Source organism: Colias eurytheme, chromosome 8 (assembly GCF_061535395.1).
Source record: "Colias eurytheme isolate Ceu_HAF_F1 chromosome 8, ilColEury1 Martin Lab GWU primary, whole genome shotgun sequence".
Taxonomy (NCBI): Eukaryota; Metazoa; Arthropoda; class Insecta; order Lepidoptera; family Pieridae; genus Colias; species Colias eurytheme.
Window position 1 is genome coordinate 462,929 of NC_142987.1, and position 27,091 is coordinate 490,019.

The 27,091-nt window shown below is 34.2% G+C and overlaps 4 protein-coding genes across 4 annotated transcripts in view; 1 reads left to right on the top strand and 3 right to left on the bottom strand.

Moving 5' to 3' along the window:
• The window catches only part of lqf (epsin homolog lqf), an 84,941-nt gene that overhangs the window by 46,553 nt on the left and 11,297 nt on the right, over positions 1-27,091 (bottom strand). The window lies entirely within an intron of this gene.
• Positions 535-6,777, bottom strand: LOC149906230 (odorant receptor 82a-like). The gene is made up of 8 exons (XM_090104403.1): positions 6,732-6,777; positions 5,733-5,869; positions 5,029-5,389; positions 4,769-4,922; positions 4,192-4,297; positions 3,801-3,896; positions 1,171-1,329; positions 535-579 (listed from the first exon to the last, which is right to left on the bottom strand). The coding sequence occupies exons 1-8, from the start codon at positions 6,775-6,777 to the stop codon at positions 535-537; spliced, it is 1,104 nt and encodes a 367-aa protein (XP_089960529.1).
• Positions 10,355-14,231, top strand: LOC149906231 (uncharacterized). The gene is made up of 6 exons (XM_090104236.1): positions 10,355-10,935; positions 11,437-11,550; positions 11,945-12,085; positions 12,277-12,471; positions 12,985-13,227; positions 13,961-14,231. The coding sequence occupies exons 1-6, from the start codon at positions 10,881-10,883 to the stop codon at positions 14,143-14,145; spliced, it is 933 nt and encodes a 310-aa protein (XP_089960362.1). The 5' UTR covers positions 10,355-10,880; the 3' UTR covers positions 14,146-14,231.
• On the bottom strand, positions 20,353-23,410 carry LOC149906232 (C-type mannose receptor 2-like). The gene is made up of 6 exons (XM_090104237.1): positions 23,339-23,410; positions 22,840-22,953; positions 22,339-22,479; positions 21,878-22,072; positions 21,210-21,464; positions 20,353-20,626 (listed from the first exon to the last, which is right to left on the bottom strand). Exons 1-6 carry the CDS (start codon positions 23,391-23,393, stop codon positions 20,463-20,465), a joined length of 924 nt encoding a protein of 307 aa, XP_089960363.1. The 5' UTR covers positions 23,394-23,410; the 3' UTR covers positions 20,353-20,462.

The window sequence follows — 27,091 nt, forward strand, 5'->3', positions numbered from 1 at the left end:
CCCAGATATTAATTCGGCTTTAATTACATACCAAAATTGTCTCTATTTTGAAGAGATCTATTAATAATGCTGGGTTTGCGATTTAAAACATTTATCTTTGTAATGATTGTGTATTAATTATTTTTCAGTTTTCAAAGGTATCGAAATCATGACTCATTTAAATTCGTCATTACTGTTTCCAATTAAATTATATTAACGTGTTGTTGTAAACCTTTAGTATAAAGAACTAGCATATCACCTGTGGCTTCGCCCGCTTTGTTTAAAAACCTAATAAATTATATACTTACTTAAACCTTCGTCGAGAATCACTCTACCTTATAAATAAAACTGCATCAAGATCCGTTGAGTAGTTTTAAAGATTTAAGCATACATAGGGACAGACCGACAGTCGTAAGTATTAAAAATTGCATACACTTTTTTAGCATCAGAGCCACAAGTGTAAAATTTAGATAAAATAAAAGCCCTTTTACATATTATAATCAAATTTATTTGGTTGTACATTTACCGAATTAATATGTTGACAAAATTACTTTTTTACGATCTCAAGAGCGTGTACATCGAATATGCTGTCTGCATTATCTGAAACAAGAAGAAATGTTATGTATGTTTGTTCCTCTTTCACGCAAAAACTACTGAACACATTTTGATGATACGTCAGTGATATAGCATATGTACCTACCTGAATAAGACAACCTCTAAAAATGTATGCTTTTGGGCGCGGGTTCGTTCGTAGATAAAAGCGCGCGGCAAAGCCAGTACTTTAAAATGTTACAGTTTCTTTACTACAAAAATATCACCTATAATAGCTGTGCCCCGGGGTTTCACCCGCATTGCTCTGCTCCTGTTGGTCTTAGCGTGATGATATATAGCCTTCTGCCTTCCTCAATAAATGGGCTATCTCAAATCGGACTAGCCCCCCTAGTCAAGTGGCTTTCTGTTAGCGTAGCGTTCAATAGAATAGACTACGAATGTATGAGATTGACGTAGGCTGTAGATAAACGTATCTACAGGTTACGTCAATCTCATACATTCGTAGTCTATTCTATTGAACGCTACGCTAACAGAAAGCCACTTGACTAGGGGGGCAGTAATTCCCGAGATTAGCGCTTTCAAACAATCAAACAAACTCTTCATCTTTATAATATTAGTATAGATTAAAAGAAAACACACCGAAACAAACATCTTCATGTTATACGTGAGCATGTCATACGCCTTGAAGTGCGTGGGCACTTGCGCGCGCGCGAGCATGATGGCGACGGAGCGGCGCACGCCGGTGTCGGAGGTTGCCTCCCAGTTGCAAGCGTATATACAGTTTGGTACTTCGGCCATCTGCAAAAGCCATAGTAGAGTTTCATAACAAGAATTATTATTATGATAAAAACCCAACTGCTTTTTATGCCCATGTATGTCTCTACCACAAAAATTCTGATAATCAACGACACCTTACAAGTCAATATCGGTCCAGCGGTTTAGGCTGTACGGCGTGGTATATAAATAAATAATAAACATACACTCGAAAAACATAAACCTCTTTCTTTCGCAGTTGGAAAGGTGTATAATATGCACAAAGAAGATGTTGTCTCCTCGTAAAGCAAGTTTTGTTTATCAGGGAAAGAAGCTGTAGGTGTGGTCGCAAATAAATAATAAAAAAAAAAGTGTGTGCGTGTAACCTTTACGCGCGATTGAAGTAAAACTTCTTTGGCGTTGACGACATATATCACTGAAATGATTAAATATTAACTTAAATAAATAAATATTATATTATAATTTAATTATATTTATTATTCATGTGCTTTACAAAGATTATTTAAATGTTATATTAATATTATTCATTCGAAACAGGTAATTGAATGTCATAATAATTTCTTACGTACGAAATTATAGGTTTGTGGTAACTATAATGTGAAACATAAATTTTACTCTCTAAATTTGCTACTTTTCTTGAAAATACAGCATCTATCGTTGTACCGAAACGCGTTGTTGAATGAAGTCGAGAAGTATTCATAGATAAATCAAATTTTTCTTCTAAAAAATCAATTAACGGCTGAGATTCCTGAGAGCGAAAATTAACATTAAAATCTCCAGTTAGAATCATCGGTAATTCATGATAATTACTATTTAAAAGAGAACCTTCAATTGTGAAGTGAAGTAATTGCTGATGAATAAATTTTATGATAATTGTCAGGCTAGTATTTGTAGAAATATAAATAACAACGATAATCACAGGTTGGTCATTCGTATTAACACATCGAACCAAGGCGATGTCACCAATTTGTGAAACCTCATCGGAAATTTGTGATAATATCGTTTGTGAAATATTTTGAATTGGTGTTACATTGTTCAGTGTATCTGTAGATGAATGATATACAGCTACTCCACCAGCAGTTGAGTTGGGTCGTTTGTATTGGGTAACGCAATAAAAATTTTCAATAAGAATTTGTTCGTCATTTTTCATCCAAGTTTCGGAAAATAACAGCAATGTGGACCTTTTTAATACTTTATCATTCAGATCAGAAACATGAGCACGTAAACTTTGGCAGTTGCAGGAAAATAGTGTAATGTTACTCTCATTTACAAGGTTATATAATTCTTCCTGTTGTGTTATTAGGCGAGAATTTGAAAGTCTTTCAAATTCACACTGTAAATCAACTATTCCCCCTGGACGCTTTCTTCCATGATAAAATTTGTTGTCATCGGTGTTTGAGACAATGAACAATCCATTTATATCAGTTACTCGTGATAATGCTACATATAACAGCTGCTGACTGTGACTTTTATTGTATTCATAAACGATTTGATCAAAAGTACCACCTTGAGACTTATGTATTGTAAGCGCACAAGCAGATACTAATGGAAAGTGATTTCTCTTTGCAAATATTGTCTTATTTCTATTCATTGGTACAGATGACGATCTTCATAAAATTGGGACTGCTGTTCTACTAATATTTAGAGTTTGAATATGATGGGCAGCTTTTTTCCTAATTTTCTCTCCTATCTTAGGTACCAGGAAACTCAAGCCATAAGCGTATGATGTTATCACTGTCATCACGTTCAATATACACTAACTTTCCAACACAACCGTTGGCTAAGCCATCAGATACATCAATATTGGTTGTAATAATGTAAAATTTGTTAAGAACTAATATGATTTCATAAGGCGATCCTCCTGTATCAATAACTGACATTTTATGAAATTGTTGGCGTACATATGCTTCTTGTTCAACTGAATGACAACCTATATACATATCTGTTGCTATGGATACTACTTTGTCTTCAGCAATATTTAAAATAGATTGATTATAATCCGCAACATGTTTATTTTTATTTTTAATTTACTTATTTTAAAAGTAATAAATAAAAAAAATCACAATTGATCCGTTTGAAAATTTGAAAATAAATAATCCTAATTGATTATGATATTTGCCACTAGCTGGCGTATAAGTCAAGAAGCGTGTAGTATATGACATATACTTACAACCAATCAGAATTATTATTTTTAAATGGCGGAAACTACACAGACTATAGTAAGCGTTACTTCCGTCAGAAAAAAAATCTGAGTTACTCCCTAGTCGCGCCTAAAGAAGTTTTACTTCAAAAAAGACGGGTTGCACTCCGGGAGTGCCGGCAGAAGTGAAAACTTGATTATTAACGTTGAGCATGTTTGATATCCATCCGTCTTACGCTTTTTCGATCAGGTGACAGGTCACGTGTCCTGACGCGAGTTTAAGATTTTATACCCAACGCTGCGGCCGCTAAAGAATTTCACTTCAAAAAAATTATCTAGAAAATAAATAGCTTACGTTGAACGTAACATCAGAAGTGAGATAGCAAGGCAGGTAGATGTGTACAGCCGTGGTCACAGCAAAAACATAGTAGATGATATTCACTTCACTTTCCTGAGAAGAAAAGAATAAAGTTATAATTAATTAATTTTGACATTTTTCTTATTGAAATTACCACATTAATTTGGTAATGTCTTCAATTTTATTGAATTTAAAAACTACCTAGCTGAAAATAATAATATTTTACAGTTTACACAAAAAGTCAGTAGGTAAATAACGCGTAGCGTAGGCTACAATTTGATTTTTTTATCCTGGAACATATCAGGTGAAGCCGGGACAAGTGGCTTGTGTAAAATAACTTATATTTAAGTGAAATTGTATGTGTGGACAGAATAACATGGATACGTACACCTTTTGTAGCGGTCTGGCTTAGAGCCATACCTATTTGTACCACGGATATGAGAAATATCCCAGCCAGCCATATTTCAAAGCTCGTCTGAATTTGTTTGATAAAACTGCAATTGGGAATAAGATAATCGTTATCAAAAGAAAATTTTTAACACTAGCTTTTCACCCGCGGCTTTGTTTAAATGATTAAAAGAAAACTCTCATAGGAATGACATGTTTCATCGCAGTAAAAAGTACGATAAATCAATCTTATACCTAGTAATGAAAGATATGCAATAAATAATGTCATCATCAGCTCATTTTATTTCCACTCTGAGAAAACAGACTTTAGACTTTTGACCCAGAGAATGAAGGTTCACGTAATAACCCACCACATTTTTTTCATTAGAACAATGTGTATATTATTGTCATCAGAAAGTTTTGTATATTTGATTGGAGAAGTGGCGATGAGCAATATGGAGATAAACTGTTTTTTTTTCATCCTTCATCCTTAACCTTCTCAATACTTTCAAAGCTTTTACAGCTGAGCTACTACGTTAAATATAATACGTTTGTTTTTGTATTTATATATTTTATACCTATGAACATCGCACTGGTCTCTCACGATGGAAGCAATTCTTTGTTTTATAGTTGGTACATCTGTGTCGTCCATTAAATGCAAAAGCTTGTGTGAAAATAGCTTTATTTTCAACGATATATGGAGTATGCATACAGAGAATATGCCGTCAAAACCTACAAAACAATATTTTTGAATTTAATTATTAATTAGTTCCAAAATCCAAATAACTAATAAAGTAAATGAAACATGAAGACTAGAAAACAAAAAACTAAATAGTACCCGTGTATCCAACGAAGACCAGCCAAACTATATACAAGCTGTATACCGCTTGGATTTCAAAGAACGGAGACGAATACTTCTTATCATCGATAAAGGGCATTATTGTCTCATGAATCATGTATTTTCTGGGGTTTTCCGTGAAAGATGAGTGGACTGTAAGAACACAGGCTAGAAGTGGGAAAGACGCTGCAGCAGAACCGATGATGAGAATCCATGCTTTCTCCAGCTTTTGAGTCTTTTCTATAGCTTCATTTGCGATGGCTAATTCTTCTTCTGGCAGGTTGTTGAAGCTTTCGTAGTCAGCCTCGATGATATCGTAAATCGCTCGTAATTCTTTCTTTCGGAATATGGTTAGAAACATCTGAAAGAAGCTCATTTTTGTAAATGTTGTAAATGTCGAGTTATTATAATATCTATAATCGATAGTGAAAAATTTGGTTTGTAGTAGTAGATTTCATTTTATTGTGTTAGAATCATTATAATTTTGTCATATTTATCAAATAGTTTTACTACCAATGAAAATAATTCAGAATGGTAATAATTATTCTATAATTTTGAAGATTTGAAGAAAACACAGTTGAATAAATCAGTTTTAGTTTAAGTTCTTCTTTCTTATTTGTCTTGTCCAATTCGTCCTATAAATGCAGTCCCTATTTTTAGTTTTTGTTATACATTTTAATAGTTATATTTTGAATTTATTTTACCTTAATTAAAACGAACAATAACACGATGGTAATGACCATTTGCCTGACGAGATTTTCCATATCACCCGTACCAATGCGAATGCTTATGTCGTACAACATAAAACCAAATTGGGGGACACAGGAAAGCGCGATCATAACTGTAAGATAAGATTAATCTCTAGTTAATCATCACTACATAGTATAAAACAAAGTCGCCTTCTCTGTCCCTATGTATACTGAAATCTTTAAAACTACGCAATGGATTTAGATGCGGTTTTTTTAATAGACTCAGCGGGCGAAACCGCGGGCGGGAAGCTAGCAATATATGAAGCTGAATTTGTTTGTTAGTTTGAACACGATAATCTCAGGAACTGGACAGATCTTAAAAATATTTTTTTAATCATCCCGCGCTAAGTCCAATAGAAGCGGAGAAATGCGGGTAAGCCGCGGGACACAGCTAGTAGTCTATATATACAGTTGTATGGGTTATGTATTTGTGGTCTTGTAAAACTTTAAAGGGTCAGTTCATACAAACAAAGTTGTAAACAAACATTGTTTGTATGAAAGTGTTGAAGGTACCAGGCAAAACCTTAGACAAAGGGACCTCAATCTTGTGCTATTTGATTTTTTACAGTTGTAGCAGAATTATATAAAAACAGACCATTTGGTGAGAATAAATTAATAAAGAAATTTTTTATCTTTATAAGTGTTTAGTTGAAAATATAATAAAAACTATCGGTCCGCCCTGGCTTCGCCCGTGGTACATGTTAACGTTTTCTCTCCATAAGAACCATCCTCGTACTTCAAGGAATATTATAAAAAAATAATTATCGAAATCGGTCCAACGGTTCACGCGTGATGCCGTGACCAAGAGAAATGGGGATTCATTTTTATATAGAGTATGTATAGAGATTACGAGTTATTTAAATTTCTTTCTGCCTTCAAAATATTAGAATGGATTTAATTTTATTTCATAAAATACGTTATTGAATGAAGTAAATAATAGAGATAAGTATTTACCTGCCCCAAAAAATCTGGCTTTATCTTTTGCCGGATTAGGATACATCATGAGTACAGTTAGTATAAAAGAATATAGTTTATACATTTTGGGTATGTCTTGAAACTTCTTACCACCTGAAATAAATTTGTTTTAAATGTATTTGCATAGGTAGCAAATATGCTATTATACCCTGTACAGTGTACAAGGTAGCTTGATCCTTTTGACAGACGGGCTAGTGATGGGAAACAGGAAGTAATAATTTATAAATGCTAATTTTTAACATTAAAGTACAAGAAATTGAGTAATCGCTTTATTTTCATAATTACCTCATCTTTTTAAAGCAAAATATTTTCTAATTACATTACATTTCCCATTCATATAAAAACATTGTGGGTTCCAAATAAGTCATTAAACATAAATTGAAGTTTTTCAAGAAAAATTAGCTTGGTGAGACAGTTATAATTTTCCAGAAACAAATCATGTTCTCATAATGGGATTTTAAGGTTAACGTTCCCAGGATACAAAATCCGTTGCAACTAATTTGATTGTTGATGGATTCAAGCTCGAAAACTTTTTGATTAAAGCATTTATACTAATTACTAATATTATAAAGAAGATTTTGTTTCTTTAAACGCGCTCATCTCAGGAACCACGGTTCCGATTCGAAAAATTATTTCACTGTTAGATAGTCCATTTATCAAGAAAGGCTAGAGGCGATATATCATCAGACTAAGACCGATAGGAGCGGAGCAATGCGAGTAAAACAGTGGGGCACAACTAGTGTGTGTGTATTATTATATTATAATATATTATTAATGCTCAAGGAATAGTCCTAAATTGTTATACAATGGAAAGAAAACATTCTGAAGATGTCTCATTCAGAATATTTTCTATCTACACACTTTTTACTTTTTTTTACACATATTAAGACCATTGCCTCATGATACTCTTATCACTTCAAGCAGTAAATACGTGTCTAAACATCGCGCAATTTAACAGCGTGTTTTATGTAAAACATTTGACAAGATTTACGAATAAATAGCACTCAAGTCTCAATGGTTCGCAGCTCGATTAGACAGTAAAATATACGTAGGTATTACTGTGGTGAAGAATCGACGGTGATACAGCTTTCTCTGGGGAAATTACCGATGACGAGTGTCACACGCTTCACCGTGAGACAAGTGATATCGAGTGGTTTTTCGAGAAAATTCGTAGACATTTTTATGTACCGCTGAAGGTTAGGCTAGGTTCTTCGGTTGTTTTGGAAATACTCTGCTTTTGGAAAAACGCTTGAGCATTTAATTCTTAAATAAATAAGCTGTGGAAATAGTCTGCATAATAATAGATACCTATGTGGTATTACCACAAAATAATTTAAACACAGTCTAACTTTAAAACAGGGATCTGTCACTTTAATAGTTGTCTATGTGAAATACCAAAACCAGATTATAGACAACCCGCGCTTAAAGTTAAACGCTGTCTAAAGTTTTTTGTGGTAAGACAGATAGAGTTTTAAATCATCTGACCATATCGCAATATAATTAGGTTAAGTTTCATTGTAAAGTTTTAGCGCAATAAATAAATAGTATAAAAGTATGTCTTACTCATTTTAGGTGTATCTAGTGCAGACGCTTACAAAGGTAAAGGCTTCGTATGTTATTATCCAAAGCTTACGAAAGCTCACTCAAGAATTACGTCAATCAAACTAAAGCCTATTAATCAGGCATTCACTTGATATTAGAAGGTTTCAGCACAAGATAATGTATTAACAATTCATCACTATTAATTAATAGTGTAGTGAGTAGCAGTGGTGGCTCAGTGGTGAGACCTCGGACTTCGAATCGATAAGTCCGGGGTTCGAGACCAGGCGAGCGCGCAGGAAATAAATTGATTTTTCAATTTATCTGCGCATGTTGTAACATCACCACTGCTCGAACGGTGAAGGAAAACATCGTGAGGAAACCGACATGTCGAAGAATCAAAAGTTCGACGACATGTGTCATCCGCCAACCCGCACATGGCCAGCGTGGTGGATTATGGCCTACTCTCATAGGAGGTCCGTGTCCCAGCAGTGGGAACGTATATGGGCTGATAATGATGATGATGATGATGATGAATTAATAGTTCCCTTTAATATTTATTTCTGTACATTAATACGAAGAGCGTCTTTTCGTACGAATTCATTTCTTTCTTTAGAAACACTAATGCTCTCCAAACCGTACTTTACAAACAGTAAACAATTATAATATTATACCTATTACAATTATAAATATACTCGCTTTCCGCCCTCGGCTTCGCCCGCTTTGTTTAAAACCTAATAAATAATATACTAAAACCTTCCTCTCGTATCACTCTGTCTATTAAAAAAACCGCATCAAAATCCGTTTCGTAGTTTTAAAGGGACATAATATACATATAGGGACATAAGGATAGAAAAAGCGACTTTGTTTTAGGTATATTATGTAGTGATTGTGTTTCTTCATATAAGTAATGGTTTAATTTAGATGAACTACCACATATTACCAAATAATTACCTACTACGTAACTACTGCGTGCACAAGCCTTCGTGTGTATCTTCCGCACAAGCCTATTAAATGGACAGATTAATTATTTGAATAAATCTTGATGTTCATTATTTTAATATATTGCTAATTAATTATTTGTATGAATTACTACCTTACAGTCGTATTTCCTTTGAAGTAAGTTTAATACTGTTAAGGTAACGTAGGTTCAAAGAACGCAATACATTATTACAGAACCCTTACGTCTAGTGCCCTAAAATTCAGTGTATTCGACAAAAATTGAATTTATTTCGCATACAAGATGAAAGCTTTACAATCTCATAACCATCCTAACAGCGCCATTACATGGAAAATGCGAAAATTCCGGCCTGATGCCATCAACAGGCAAACTGACAACATATTTGCATTTTTATTTAACCTAAATTTAGGGAACATGTCATGTAATGTGAATAAACACTTTGATGTTTATTTATTTATTTATGGGACACCAACATTCAACAACAAATACATATTACACATATAAAAAGACATTAACATTATCATTAGCCAAATGTATCTAATGTATTAATCGATTATAGGTATACACAACATTCGCAATAGTACCTAGTACCTATACAATTATCTTACATGAAACAAAAATTATAATAATACACGATAATGTCATATATAAAATATTTTTTTCTTAAAATAATGTTTATCTGCATGTATGTCCGGGCTAAACTCAAAAACATGGATTTACTATTACAATTTACAAATTTGGTAGAGAGACAGCTTGAAACCTGTTCCTACGCGAACGGGAACTAAGCGGGGTTTTCTTCGACTACGCGGGCGAGGCCGCTGGCGGAGAGCTATTTTATGTAATCTATACATATAATAAATCTGTAGAAGGGTCAATTCTGTACATTGAAAATATTGAAAAAATAAATAGCAGGGGGTGTTACTGGATCGATACCAAACCCAAATATGTGATTAAAAAAATTTTTGTCTGTCTGTCTGTCTGTATGTGAAGACATCACGTGAAAACTTACGGTTCGATTTCGATGAAACATGATATAATTATACCTTATTATTCTGGGCGTAAAATAGGATACTTTTTATCCTGGAAAAATACGTAGAAAAAAATAAATCTTAATTTTTCAGTTTTATCCATAGACGTTGTTCTGTAGAACCGGGAACACACGTTGCGTTACCCGCAGTGGATTCAGCGCCGTAACCTAAAAGTCGCCGAAAGTCGGATTTGGCTTGAACCGTTTGCGGCACACGTGGGTCGCACGACGTCACGCCTCCCCGACTCCTCCTCCGACGGCGTTCCGCGCCGCGCGATGCATGTAATTTATGAATTTTGATGCCAGCGGACGTGTCCAGTGTGGCGAGCGAGAGGGATCGTCCAATATTAATTTAGTGAGAAAAGTCTTCCCAGTTCAAAATTGAGAAATAAACCATCCACGCGAAGACCGACATCAGCGCGGACGGAGTCGCGGGCGGAAGCTAGTAAATAAATATTTTAATGAACGATTGACTCATGCAGATTATTTTCCCACAGTTTTATCACTAAAACCACATCCCTGATTCAATTATTAATTATTTAAATGTATTTAATAATAAAAATAGTGTTTATTATCAACCGCTGACAAACTGTTGTCTACCATGGCTTTTATTTTATTTATTTTAAGTCTTTATACAGTTCTTTTCAACTGCATCGGTAAGTGTATTTTACGTTATTTAAATTAATGATCACACTAATGAGTTTTATTTTTTTAAATAATAATTTAATACTTTATAATTATTTTCTAACAAAAAACTAAACCGACGTCAAATGGTCAGAACTGAGCAAGATTAAAACAGGACCGACCGAAAGGCACTAGCTTTCACCCAGTCATAAGTTCTGATGTTACAAAATAAAAATAATAAATGCAGTTGAAAAAGTACATTTTATAAACAAAATTACATTAAACTGAAAGAATAGAATAAATTCGATTGCTCTGGGATCACGGGTGGCCGAATTGGTCAGGGGTCCGCCCCGGATTGGCGTGAAAATCGCGGGTTCGAAATTCGAGTCCCGCCTCGTGATCGAATTTTTATATACTTTATGATTATTGTGAAGTGTATACGTGCATAATTTCTTATTACCTTAATATTTCTACTTTTTGGTTCCGTTATTCCTAAGACAATAACTTATTTTTAAATTAATCGTATTGCACAGATTGCAGACAGTTTCGCAGTGACTATAAATTTCATCCAGAGGTGAATGCCTGGGTCAAACTGCATCAAGTGCCTGCCACTTGGAAAGATGCCAGACTTCGTTGTGAGTTGGAAGGTATAATGAAACTTTAATTGGATGCAGCCGATATTAGAAATTCCTTGATCTGACGATCCACACACACATTATTGCATAAACTTGTTAATAAATATATTTAAAAAATCCAACAGCACATCAGTACAATTTTTAGCTCTATTTTTCGAGAGTACTTCATCAATAATTAAAAGGTGACACCTCAATTGTAATACGGTTCAAAACAATTATCTTAGATATTGTTGATATTAAAAAAAAACCCTTAAAAGTCAACAGAAGCCAAATAAAATAAAAAAAAAACAGACATACAATCTCTATTTAAGATAACAGATACACTTTTTAATAAATTAAGTCATCCTATCGACACCAATGTCTTCTTTTATACCAAATTTCGTATCTCAACAGTATTTATTCCCAGGTGCAATCCTGGCATCACCTTACACACAAAACTTGGAGCTAGTCATGAGACGAGTGATGGCTGATACTCACTCGGAGGCCTCGGGGGTGTTCACAGGGGTCCACGCGACCTTCTCGAAGGGAGACTTCTATTCAGTCGATGGTAATTTCCTTCATTTTGATACGCATGGTAATAAGAAAGATTTTTTACATAAATAAAAAAAAATAAAAAGTGCTCTTTTTTCAAGTAGGTATAACTATTTAAGATACATAAGCCAAGTACTTGTAAACGTGTAAATGCATCAAGTCATTTTGAAGTTAGAAAGGGTCTTTTTAATGTTGTACAATTTTAAGGTATACCTCTTCGAAAAATGCCAGTCCAATGGATGCCCAGCGAACCAGATAATCTGAATAACGCAGAAAACTGCATCGTAATGGTGGCCAATGGAACGATAGCTGACGTGAGCTGTGACGAAGTTTATCCATACGTTTGCTTCAAAAAGAGGACTAAAAATATGATCATGAACGCGTGCGGTACTACTGACCCAGGTATTTGAACTATAAAGTTTACGTTAGTCTCACTAATTCTACGTTATGAGTCAGCTAGGTGGTCAGAGCTGATTTTTTTAATGATTATTACATTATAATATGCTCTCATTTTTATGTGTAGTGAAGAATCACTAGCTGACTCGACAGACGTAGGACTGCCTTCGCGAAAACTGTCATACCCGTGAAGTCAAAATAGTCGCTTAATTTTCCCATTTTTTTTATTTTTAGGCGCAAATCTCTTGAGGTTTTCATTCATAAGATCTTTCTGCTGCCGATAACGAACACATATGCGGGAATACATGAAAAAAAGCTTTTTCTGATGATATAAATAAATTATTAAATTATTTATATCACCAGAAGATTTAAACATTATTAAAATTTCAGGACATTTTTTACACAGAAACATTATATATCTTGATGTGTTATCAATCATAAATACACAATTTTATCACTATCAAGTGACGCACCTGCCTCGTCTTGCACAAAAAAAGGAAATAATGTTTTTAATTCTAGAATATAAACTGGACGAGAGAACGGGGAATTGCTACAAGTTTCATTTGACTCCTCGGAACTGGACCAGAGCGTTCATGGTGTGTTCAGCAGAAGGAGCACACCTGGCCATCATCAATAGTGATGAGGAAGCAGAAGTTCTGATGGAGTTACATGGGAGACACAAGGTGGAGAAGCTGCCACATGACACAATATTCTTGGGCTTCCTTGATTGGGAAGAGGACGGAGTGTGGACTACCATACATGGTAATCATTCGTTTTTTTAACAAAAAAAAAACCCCTTCAAATTAGTAGATTTAAACAAAATTGAAATAGAAACATAGAGCGTGCAAGGCATCAGATTTCAAATAAATAAAGGGTTGTCAAAATCGGTTCACCCAGTTGAAAGTTCCGAGGTAACAAACCTAAAAACATTATCGCATATTTGGGAAATACCTCTTTTTGTGTCGATAACATTTGATTCACGCCATTTTTGAATATTTTTGAGTACTTTTATTCTGATAGTATTTTTAGTCTTCTACTATACTTCTAATATAATCAAAAATAAGTAAGATATTTTTGTCAGAATAAGTTTTATACCTCTTTTCTGATCTTGATAATAATTCAAAACGAACAAAGAGCTTAATTTAAATGAAATAAGTTGGCAGCGCTAAGTTTTAACTTAACTGCCATCTCCTTTCAGTGTTAGTTAATGTAAAATGTAAAATTAAGAAAAAAAAAAATAAAGTTTGCTTCATCCGGTCACATGCATTCGCATTAATCTTCTCGATTATTTATAAATCTTCTTGATTTATTTATATCAGAATATATTAAAAAACTCAACAGTTACAACTACTACTACTTACTACTTCTACTAACACTACGTAATACGATGGAACTGAAATCTGGTGTAAGTTAAATTGTGGCGTTAAATTATATCGTAACTGCTAACTATATTCAGGAATACGTAATTACAATTAATACAGTCGGTTCTATCCAGGGCAATCATTAGAGGAAGCAGGATACGCGAAGTTCTACCCAGGCGGGCCAGACAACATCAACCCTGGAGAGCACTGCGGCTCCATGTTCAGGAATGGGATGTTCAACGACGCTTGCTGTTCTGTGAAACTCGCTTTCATCTGTGAGAAGACCGTCGAAAGCCTCCTCGATGACACGGATGTTTAATTAGTAAAGAAAGGAAAGAACAGGGGGTAACCATATGCTAACAGCTAAAGCATTATTCATTTAGAAATTAAAGACTGTATAACTGATCTAAATGCGTATTCATTTTATTACTTAACCAGACGTTTATAAAACCGACTACACACTTACCAGCAGCAGGTACAATATTGGAATTGCACCCTTAATTGGCTCCTTAATTGTGATGTGCATAGGCAAGCAGGGGCAATTTACAGAACAACTGAAATTGCTCCGACCGCCGACCAACCGAGATTGTTTCAATGTTGCCCCTACGGCAGGTACGTGAGTAGCCGGCTTAAGACGCTCTCGTATAAAATCAAACAAAAAAACTATTAGCATTATTTATTCCAATGCGGGAAAGTGATGGCGCAAGATGACTTATCTGGCTTTGTCATTTATCCACACTGGAATTAATATGACTAATCAATAAACCCTGGGCAGAAGTTTACTATAAATAAGTGTAGTTGGCTAGGTGCCGTCTGTTCATGTTTAATAATTTGGTTCAGAGTTATTGTAATCGTAAATCTTTACATAAATTTGTAGTTATCTATATTTGTTATTGCTCCAATCTATAATTCAAAGGTGACTGATATAGTGATCTATCAACGCACAGCCCCAACCACTGGATGTATCAGGCTGAAATTTGGCATGCAGGTAGATGTTAGGACGTAGGCATCCGCTAAGAAAGGATTTCCCGAAATTCTTGCGGGAACGGGGAAAAACGGGGATGCACGTACAAAGTCGTGGGCGGAATCTAGTGTCCTATAAATACTTACTTTATACATAACTAGCAATGCCCTGCGGTTTCACCCGCATAGATAGCGATATCGTGACAGTGAAAAGTCTACTACAGGTCGGACCATAGGTTTAATTTTTTAATCACATGAAAATCACCTTTACCCCGTCCCGCACTACGGCCTGCTCGAACAGTATACCTACTATTTTCTGTAGATTGACACTTTTAAAAATTCGTTATATCTTTTGAATGGAATATCCAATTTTTTATATTTAAAAAGTATTTTGCTGGTATTGAAACAATCCATACTAATATTATAAATGCGAAAGTAACTCTGTCTGTCTGTCTGTTACTCAATCACGCCTAAACTACTGAACCAATTTGCATGAAATTTGGTATGGAGATATTTTGATACCCGAGAAAGGACATAGGCTACCTTTTATTGCGAAATATGTACCACAGGCGAAGCCGGGGCGGACCTCTAGTCTATAATAAAACATCATTTTGGATAAGGATTAACATAATATTATATGTATGGATAACATGGTTTGATTACTGTCGGCACTTCTATTTACTTTGAAAACGTAAAAAAGTTGTTGTAGTAACATAACTACTGAAGATGGACATATGGTATCGCGGACTTTCTTGGAGATATTGATCCATTCTATAATACCGTAGAACATTTTTTTGTTCTATCTTCCATAGATTCCGCAGCGCACGCGATGACAGAACTTTTATTGAGGAATTTTTTACACCTTAGGTTACATTATTGAATTTTTGGTAAGGATCTTTATTTTTTTTCAAATGCAATATAGCCTATGTTGTTGAGTGAAGATGCAGCTTTCTAATGCTGAAAGAATTTTTGAAATCGGTCCAGTAGTTTATGCGTGAAAACCATACATACATACATAATTACAAACTTTTCCTCTTTATAATATTAGTATAGATATAGATATAAAAAATATATAATTAAGGTGATATAATTGTGTATATTCTTTGGAATTATAAATTATATATCAAATCTGAATCAGATAATGTCCAACAACAATTGCAGTTTCCCCAATTGTGAAAAATACGAATTTACTCCGTAAAGAATGGTGCTTTATCCTGACATATTTATGTGAGCAATAAACTTTAAGCGCAGCAATATCTTATTGCACGCCTCATAAGCGAAGCGTTGAGGTGGGTACTACTGTCACTTCGCGCAAAACATCTGATTTTACAAACTTAAAATGTCTTTATGTATCATACATTGCACTTGTAAGATAATACATACACACACATATTAAGAAAAAACACTATTTTTAACGTTCATGATATTTTTGATGTCATTTTTGTTATTCAAACTAGTTAAAAAACAGTTTAAAAAAGTTCTGTCTTGGACGTCCGTGTGTCTGTATGTGCGGATCCTTTTTCTTGTTAACACGATAGCGACCGAAATACTTTACTAATCGAGTCTTTTTTTTTCTCTTACGCTTGAGTATGCTCAGGAATAGAACCCTTTCATTTTTCAGGGTCTGATTCGATGTGGTTTAATTGTTATTAAATAAACAAAAATAATAATTAATAAATATTTATTAAAAAAAAATTATGAGGCGTGCACTTTTGGATTTTCCAAATTATTTTCTTTGCACGCCTCATAAGCGAAGCGTTGAGGTGGGTACTACTGTCACTTCGCGCAAAACATCTGATTTTACAAACTTAAAATGTCTTTATGTATCATACATTGCACTTGTAAGATAATACATACACACACATATTAAGAAAAAACACTATTTTTAACGTTCATGATATTTTTGATGTCATTTTTGTTATTTAAACTAGTTAAAAAACAGTTTAAAAAAGTTCTGCCTTGGACGTCCGTGTGTCTGTATGTGCGGATCCTTTTTCTTGTTAACACGATAGCGACCGAAATACTTTACTAATCGAGTCTTTTTTTTTCTCTTACGCTTGAGTATGCTCAGGAATAGAACCCTTTCATTTTTCAGGGTCTGATTCGATGTGGTTTAATTGTTATTAAATAAACAAAAATAATAATTAATAAATATTTATTAAAAAAAAATTATGAGGCGTGCACTTTTGGATTTTCCAAATTATTTTTTTCTCTTACGCTTGAGTATGCTCAGGAATAGAACCCTTTCATTTTTCAGGGTCTGATTCGATGTGGTTTAATTGTAAATAATTAATAAATATTTATTAAAAAAAAATATGAGGCGTGCACTTTTGGATTTTCCAAATTATTTAAAACTGCTTTATCTGATAAATCCTAGAGAGGAACTTTAGGTTTAAAGGACATAAGTCGTAATTCCTTAAGGCAAGGCTTATGTACGACTCGAAAAGTTGGTAGAAAAATAATAATTAGAAAAAAGTACTAAAATTATAATTAATCTGTCTGTGATGACATTTTATATCCCGTAATAAAAAAAAAGTACTAAAATTATAATTAATCTGAGTGTCTGTGATGACTTTTTATTTCCCGTAACAAAAAAATAATTCATTCAATTAATGATCAATCTTATGTTGATTTTACGATCGTTGATTAAATCAGAATAAAAAAGGTAATTTAATGTGAAAAATAATTAACGACTATTATGTTTAATTAATTAAAGTTAGCACGGAATGGGGAAATAATACAGTTCACGATTTATGATTATAGGTAGGAAAAGGTGGTGTGCACACATAGCACTGGTTAGGGAGCCAGGTGCAAATTTGGTTAACTATTTCCTCTCAAGATATAATTCGTCAGACGCATGAGAGTATAGTATTATAAAGCCTCGTGAACGTCAGCTGGCGCTCGGTTGGGGGGGTGAGCGGTTGTAGCCTCCCACGCACATAGGAAAAAAAATACATTCATTCATTCATTTCCTCTCAGCTAAAAATTTGTCAAATTGTAGCTAACCCAATATCTCAACGAAAAAAAATAGTCAGCTGGTTACAACATGGTGTATTATACGTCAGCTGGTGTCTCGAACATGAAAGTTAAATTTAAAGAAAAATTTATTTTCCGTTATTTCCTCTCAAACAAAAATTTACCTGATGATAGCTTATATGTAACTGTGGATAAATATATATGTCAGCTGGCTGTATCTTGGTGGAAAAACCGTCAGCTGATACGGGAGGCTACAACCGCTCTTTCCCCCAACCGAGCTCCAGCTGACGTTCACGAGGCTTCATAATACTATACTTTGATGCATTTTACTAATTACCGCATGAGAGGAACTTGGTCATAAAATCTGCTGCTGGCTCCCGGACCACACCGCACGAATTTTTAACACGCTTTTGTATTAATTGACTTCACCTGTATGTTTGTTTGTAACTCGTAACTGACTCATTTAGACTGCGATTTGACCAGCCTGTAACGGACAATTTTAATCCAATTTTACACATTTATCAAGGACCGGTGACACTTAGTATTATTCTGTAAAAATAATCCTTAAAAATATTGATTTTAGTTGATTCTATAATTAAAGCGTGTTTTTAGATTTTTAAACTAATTTGAGATTATTTAAAGTGAAATGAATGCTGAGATTTACAAGATTTAGTCTCACCCCTGGTATACGAGCCGATTCCGATATATTAGAGTCGCACATATTGAACGGATTTGGAACTATATTCTTAACAGTTAACAAACAAACTTAGATCAATACTACAAAATACTAGTTTATTAAAATTCTTTGTAACCTATTTAAAAATGTCCACGAATAAAAAAGTTTTACGTTTAGTTTTTTTATATAATATGTCCAGTGTATCTCGGCCTTTATCCTCTCTGATTAATGATAGCTAATTACGAGCGAACTCAAAACGCTTTTAATTAATCAAGCGAATCTCAGTTAACCAGAACTTACGGGTAGTTAGAAAATAATATTAGCAAGTTCCTTATTACTTAGGGCAAGGGGCAATTTATAGGGTGAAAAAGTATGTCATGTTTTTTAGATTTTTGTTCTGTATATTATGCATTGTTTTTATGTTGAAAATTATGTATATCATACAATGATCTCAACAGTGTATTATGTATTTATAACAATGGGAAAATACACAATAAAACAATCATTCATAATGAAAAATATTTAAATTTTCAAACCAATGCGCAAATCTTAAAATATAAATAAACCGAAATATAAATGTTGTGTGTTTTTAATTAAAAGTCAATACCATTAGTAATTCCAGTCTATGAAAATTAGAAGCAATCTGTAAAAATCAGTCATCAGGTAAAGATAGAGCTCTTAATGTAATGATACAATTTTCGACCAAAAAATTGAATGAAATACTCTTTATTGTACATACACAGTAATAAATTTTGTTACATAGTTAAGATAGCTTATAATAGAGATACAAAGAGCGGCTTTATCGCTCGTGAGCAATTTCTTCCAAGCAACTCGAAAAAATTGTATGCGAACAGAGTCACGACCATATGCTTACCCATCTCCTGTACTATAAGATAAAATACGGCTTAAAAAGCTTTCAAGGCGCTTTGTTCTTGTCTTTACTTAAGAGCGCATATTCTATTTAACGCAAGTCAAAAACTCCGCGATCTATTACGATAGATCGCGGCTTGCGCTATCCTTTTACTATGAACAGCATAGGTCCGCAGGAGAGCGCCGAGCAACATGTCCTCTCTCTGGAAAGGCTCGCTGCCGACTGATTTTAATCGGGTCGCGCGCAGTGTTTTATAGTACTTTAAAAAAAATTGTAGAAAAATAATAGAGGTACCTTAGTTGATTTTTTAAATTTTATCTTATAAGTAAGACATTCTTTTATTGCAATATGTATAAATTATATTCAATAAAGTCAAATATCTTGGTGAAAATAATAATTTTGTCGACTATAATTTCTAAAAAAATTCACATTGTTCGGATTTTAATTTCGTAAGTTAGGAGTCCAAAATAAAAAAATCTTTTAACTAACTATTTTAATAAGGATTTTTGCAGTTAGTTAAAAATAATTGTGTGTTAGATCTGTCAGCAATTTCAGATATTTTTAGCTTCGAAATTGACACTAAAAGTGAAATCAAGTAATCATCGGATCAGTTATCTTGATGGTATTCAGAAATACTGTATTAATTGAAAAAAACTCTTAACTAACTACATAGACAATAAAATTTCCTAAAATTATTAGTAATTCATATGTTTGTAAGATAAGTGGTTGATGGACAATCTGGTTTGAAAAATCACATATTTGAGCCAAACAGCGCACGGACCGCGTACACAGCCTTAAGTAAAAGTTTACAAACGTTTAAAAAGGGTGGCCTATCTTTAGACTTACAAGTCTTAAATAACGAAGCACTCCTATTTAGAAAAGTACATATTTTAATTATTCTTAGAAACTTTAGTGACAACAAGCTAGAGGTAAACAGATAAATGGACATTCGGACGAAATTCCGGTGTATAACTGATGTATGATGACTTGTAAATTGGATAATATTATAGTAAAATAAGGGTTGAAACAGCTTATACATGTATATGATCAACAAGGATGAAGTCATAAAGATGCAGACGTTAATTCAAACATAGTATGTTTTTACGTTTTAATTCTTACGTCTAAAGCCTTAAGTCTTACAGTCGTTAAATTACAATAGGCTGTCAAAATTCTTTTCACAAATGAAGGGTAATCGATTTTCACACTTCAGGTCATTAAGTTTCCCGTTTCTGAACATTCCACCACATTTAAGAGGATTCTCATCAGGTTGGTGCTTCTCGAATTGATAATAGCCAGCTTCTTGTAAGGTTTGTCCTGTTAAAGATAAAACATTAATTTCATGGTAAACAAGGGTAGAGTGAGACCCAGTGCCGACAGATCTTACTTATTTTCTGATTAATTATTCAATTTTAAGCTATTGCATAGCTTCTATCGCGGGCCTTGAGCGCGGGGACCGAATCGAGAAATTCCGTAACGAAAAAACCTCACGCTCCCCACTCCGACGGGCTCGGAGGTGTGGCTTGAAGGCATGCTATGCAATATAGCTTTACCGCGGCAGTCCCCGAGTGCCACACGTCTTTTGTATTTTATAATTTTGTTATGTGGAATATGTACAAAAATCAATTTTACAATTTAAGTTAACCGTGCTTTTAAGTTGTCTTTTGCAGGTGATATTTGCAAATAGCTAGTCAGTTTTTTCATTTAAAAAATAAGATCTGGTACTGGCAAACTAGAAAAGCGCTAGAAAGGCACTTTTAATATTATAACATTATTCCAATTAACTTAATTATAAGTTATTTTTAATAGAAAAATATTTATAAAATTGCCTGATTAGTTCTTTGGTTTATTCCATGTTTAATCAATAAAAACAAAAAATATTGGATCTACATGAACTTACCTTCTACAGTCGTCCACACTATATTTTCTCCCCAATCATTGAATCCCAAAAGAGCGAGATGCCTGAATCTTGTAAAAAGCATTTTTTCAGGAGGATATTTTGCAGCAAGGTCGGCTAGAACTGTGGCTTCCACTTCACTGTTAATGATAGCCAAGTGACCACCTTCTGCTGCGCAAGTCATGAAGGCCCTGGTCCAGTTTCTGGCCACCCAATGGAATTTGTAGCACTTGCCAGTTCTGTTGTCCAAAACGTATTCTAAAGAAGAGGAAAGATTGGATGCAAGTTTCCAATATTTTCAAAGAGTAAACGAGTATACAATATGGTTCTAAAAAACTCAGCTGATTTTAATTTAATGTAACTACCTATTTATTGTAAAAAATTTTGAACACACATTACACTGCTCTACAATGACAGTATACAAAGACAGACTGCGATGTTTTGCATTATTATTTTATATTTTTTTTATTGTACAATAGGGGAGTGCTTGGCCACAATCTCGCCTGATGGTAAGCTGAGAAGTGGCCTAAGATGGAGCGCGCTTCCCTAGAATAAATTGAAAATGAAAAATTATTATTTCAGCGATTATGTTTCCAGTCATAGTTCAGGGCATGAAACATTGAACTTATTTACTAACTAAATTATAACGCAAATATGACTGTATACTTCACCTCTATCCACAGTCCCACACTCTGTCAAAGGGACATGTTGGGTCTTATCTCGGAAGCAGATGTAAGGGTAGACATCGAAGCAGTTGACATCAGCTATCGTCCCGTTTGCCACCATTACGATGCATCTCTCGTCATTCCCTAGATTATCAGGCTCATAGTCCATCCATTTAAGGGGCATTCTGTTTAAAGGGACACCTGTGTTAAACATGTCACATATTATTTAAATTAAAGTTCATTATTTTAACGTGTAAGATTTACTAAATTGAATTTTGGGATATTATAGTAAAATTTGTTGTCTACAATTTTAATTTTCCTTTTTTAGGTGCATGTGTCGTGTGACTAATGGTGGGTATTTTTTAATTTTTTCCTACTTCATTAGGATCATCATCTATTTAAATTACATAATAATATTCGTATAATTTTAAAGTTTTTTTTTCACTTATGTTCCAAAAATTGCATACCATCAACCGAACGAAAGTCTCCTTTAGAAAATAATGCGTGAATTCCTGTGAATATACCGGTGCGTTCCGAGTGGGTATCTTTGATGGTCCTCTTCATCACCTCCTGGAGGTTTGCTGTCTTCGGTGATAGTAATATTGCACCTGATGACAGAAAAACATGGTGAACAATTATTATTGCTTCTTCTAGTTCAGCCTACTGAAAAATTGCATAATCAGGAACAGCGTTCGGACAGTTGACAATTAACGAGCGTCGAATTGTAATTCAAAGATTATCGAAAAATATAGCGTTCAATTATATTTTATTATAACTTAAAGGTGCTTACAATTTTTAATTTTAAATAAACTATTTTAGATAACCTTGTTTAAACTTTTTGAAGGAGTTTAATTTTATGTTGAAATGACTTTCTTATATCGAGGTGTGGTGATGTCTTTTTATAATTTTATCGAGTGCACTACAACATTTTCATACTTTTAGTCTGACCACCTAACACCCAGGGTTACCTTCAAGGTGACACCGCAGCCTGGCCTCCTGCCAGGTCGCGGGGACCTGATGATGCTTGATCCATCCACTCGCTTCGTGGCTGTACTCGTAGTCATACCGGAATGTTATACTATCTGCAAAACCACCATTGGATAGATTAATTATATTTATAATTTAGAATATTCCAGCCAATTTAATGACACGGACTTATATCAAAATAAAAACGAATGAAAAGCAATTCGAAAAACAAAATGATATGCAAAAATATAAAGTTTACATATTTGATGTTAAAAAAGACAAAAAAGAAAAGACTTGTTAATCAAAACAACTATTCTATTCTTTAAATTAAAAATATGATATGATTACAAGCGTGTTTTGAAAAGGGACACCACAGAGCAAGTAATAAGGGACACTAGGAATTTCGCGGCTCTATAAGAGCTCGTGGCTCCGTCGCGGTCGGTTAAAAATTGAATCGTTTGGAAAACGTGCATTATACATTAAATAACATTCTAAACTCACCAGCTAAATAAATGCACATTAAGCCCACAGTTAATTTCAATATAGCTTTCGACATGTTGGATCACTTTAAAAGATTAACTAGCAGTGATTAATATTACTAATGTGTATATAATTATTCTATTATCATTTCCTCCGCCTACGTTATTAAATAATCAAGAATATGCAAATGATTCTCTGTGTTTATCTGCACAGGATGGATTATGTTTGGTATGAAAACTATTAATTGCGTGATGATAAGAATACCACTAGCCCATCCTTTTATTACCATTGTTTTTTGATAAATTTTAGGGGCCCGCGAATGCCTTTAGGTATCAATAAAAAAAACTCTATTCAATGTTCATAAGTTACTAACATTGTATATCCATACTAATATTATAAATGCGAAAGTAACTCTGTCTGTCTGTCTGTTACTCAATCACGCCTAAACTACTGAACCTATTTTCATGAAATTTCAAGTATATCGAAAAATTAATATTGAAAAAGGGAAATCTATTATGGTATCGGAATTGTACACATTTCCTAGGATTTGTATACAATTCCTTGATTTCATACATTTCCGGTAACAGATACACAACTCAGGGACAGGTCCGTTCCACACCAGCGATAGAGTAGAATGTGTCACCTGGGCTAGTAATATAATTGTATATATACGCAACATCTCTCCTTTTCATTTATTTTTTTCTTTTTTTTCCAATACGTAACTGTATATTCAAAATTATAATATTTTTTCTAACTCAAACCTTCATTCATCAACCAGACCTCGTCTAGAAACGTTTTAGAATCGTCAGAATAAGGAAAAAATATTAATTTACCATTGGTTCGGAAAGCCGCCTCGACAGAGAAGAGCCGGCAAGAATATATAGGCATAGTTGCTCCTTTAAAATCATAAAAATGTAACATGTTACATAGGTATTTATAATAACAATAATGGCAATTTATTTAAGTATATATGACAATCTATCATGAATAAGTTGTATACTTATAGGTATTTAAGTTTATTACGTCATTATTTATTTATTTACCAATGGAATAAAATGTTTCAACAAATAATTAAATCGTCGTTTTAGTTGTTTTCGCGAATTCATTTTTCCCACTGACTTCACAAACGTGTGGTCACCGTGAGAAACGCACCACTACTACTTACTTCATTATATTTTTTCTCTACCTATGCTACATAAACACACTTTCATAATTATATGTATCATTTAATACTGAATCATTGCATCTGTACAGTCACGTGGTCTCCTCTGAAAATCAGTGCAGCAATACATTTTAAATAATGGTTGCTGCTTTGCTGACGGGGAGTCCTTTTTGCCTCCATTGCTATCTTTTTTTCTTTTCTGTTTTGTGTATTATATTACTAAGAGTTATATGGTGGCAAATAAAACGATTTCTATTTCTATTTCTATTTCTATTTCAACAGTTAAAGTCAGTCGCGGCGCTGACATTGGCGCTGCGACTGACTTGTCTACTGACCCTGTGTAAATCAGCACTTACATCTAAATCGGTTCTGCCATTTACTAGGGGTGGAAAGGGAAGGGTTGAAAGTCTGTAAAAGAAGAGGGGGATATGGGAGCGAGAGGATAGCCACACCCTGGAAATTTTGAACTCTACTCAAATCCACATAGGTTGGCCCTTGGCATTTTTTTTCCTAAAGATATCACTTCTTTTGCCACTGTGGTCCATTACAATTTGTGCACGGTTACGGCCCAACTTAAAAGATGTCAAGGAGCAACAAACATAAAGATATCAGTATGATGTAGGAATGTAATATGGAGGTAGAGGTAGGTCTCGCTCACTTGAAAATATTACATTAAAATAAAAATTATTAAAATTTCCTGTCGTTCTGGTGATTGGAATTTTTATTTTTAAGATCAACGAATGAAAAAATGGTGGCTCCTAGAAAACAATGTATTTGAATTTTTTTATAGATAATTTTATGATCTACAATTTTGGTAAAAGGTAATTATATCATCCTACCTGTAATGACGTACGGAGCCGAAACGTGGACCCTTACATGCGGACTCATCCATAAGCTCAACGTTGCGCAGCGGGCTATGGAGCGAGCTATGTTAGGAGTTTCTTTGTCTGATAAAATTCGCAACGAGGTTATTCGACAAAGAACCAAAGTAACCGACATAGCTCGCAAAATAAGCACGTTGAAGTGGCGGTGGGCTGGCCATGTGTGTAGAAGAACAGACGGTCGATGGAGTCGGCATGTACTCGAATGGAGACCACGTACAGGCAAGCGTAGTGTAGGACGCCCTGCGGCGCGTTGGACTGACGACTTAAAGAAGGTGGCCGGCATTGGGTGGATGCGATATGCAGAAGAAAGGGAAAAGTGGCGAGATCTGGGAGAGGCCTACGTTCAGCAGTGGACGGGAATAGGCTGATGTGATGTGATGAATTATATGATTAACTTACCGTCTCGGCGAAAATCGCAAAAAATCTATTTTTATATTAATTGTCCTCGAATTTTTTTTTCTTTCCGAGTACCGGTATGACGGGAAATTTTAATATTTTATGTTGAACCAATTTTGTTAGGATGAAAATTTTGGTCTTGGTCGTCATCGTCGTTGGTAGTGTGACCGAACCATTACTAAAATATCATGAGCTTATGTCAAAAATTAGCGATAGCAGTTTCTATTCCTTAGCGTTATTCTATTCTCAGACATTAGTCTCGGCCTGCTGATTTGGATTTGGTGCTGGATTTGATAAAAACTGAGTATTGATTAAGCTAATCAGCAGGCCGAGACTAATGTCAGAGAATATATGTAATAACTAGGGATGTAACGATACATGATTTTGCCGATACGATACCGATACCGATATTTGTAGTAATGTATCGGCGATACCGATACCGATACCGATATCGATGGCTTGGTAGAAAAATAAATAGTGAATTATGCATAAAAAGTTACCAACATTTAACAGAGACAACTGTTAATCGTATTCTTTAAATAATAATGCCAAATCAAAAAACAATAAAACCATTTATTTTAGTATTATTATTTTACGAAGTCAGTTAAACTTTAAGTAATAGCTACACATACAATTAGTACCTAATAAAAGTTTACTATAATATTGGTAGAGTTTTTTCAGAAAACAAAGTGCGCACGCGCGGGCGGCCTCCCGCATCGTTCATTGGGCGCGGATTTTTGAATTATTTGATATCAAAAAAATTGGTTGTTTGTAAAGTAGGTTTACGATCGAGATGTTTACGTGATAACATAATGCAGTGGCAGCGCTCGAGATGAAACGGGAGATCGGTCCGTCTCTCTCTCGTTATACCTGCGATCGCGCTCATGAGGTTTTGGTGTGACACAAGCAGTGTTGCCAATTTGGCATAATTTATGCTAAATTTAGCATATTTTTACATTGTTTAGCATTTTTATTTGTTGTCTAGCATATAGCTTATTTTTTAGCACATAAAATATTATATAATAAAAGTTAAACCATATGAAACCAACTACAGTTTTGCTACCTTGCATACGTAAAATTAGTCGACATTTCATGGACATGCACAACTTCCACCTTGGAATTCTGGAATGAAGTAATGGATTATAAAGACGCAGCTGGTAATAACCCTTTTGCAGATTTATCACAGCTGGCAATATCATTATTATCACTACCACATTCCAACGCGGAAATAGAACGTGTTTTTAGCCAAATGAATGTCGTCAAAACTAAGCTTCGCAACCGTTTGTCGGTAAAAACTTTAAATGCCATTTTATACATAAGTTTCGGCCTAAA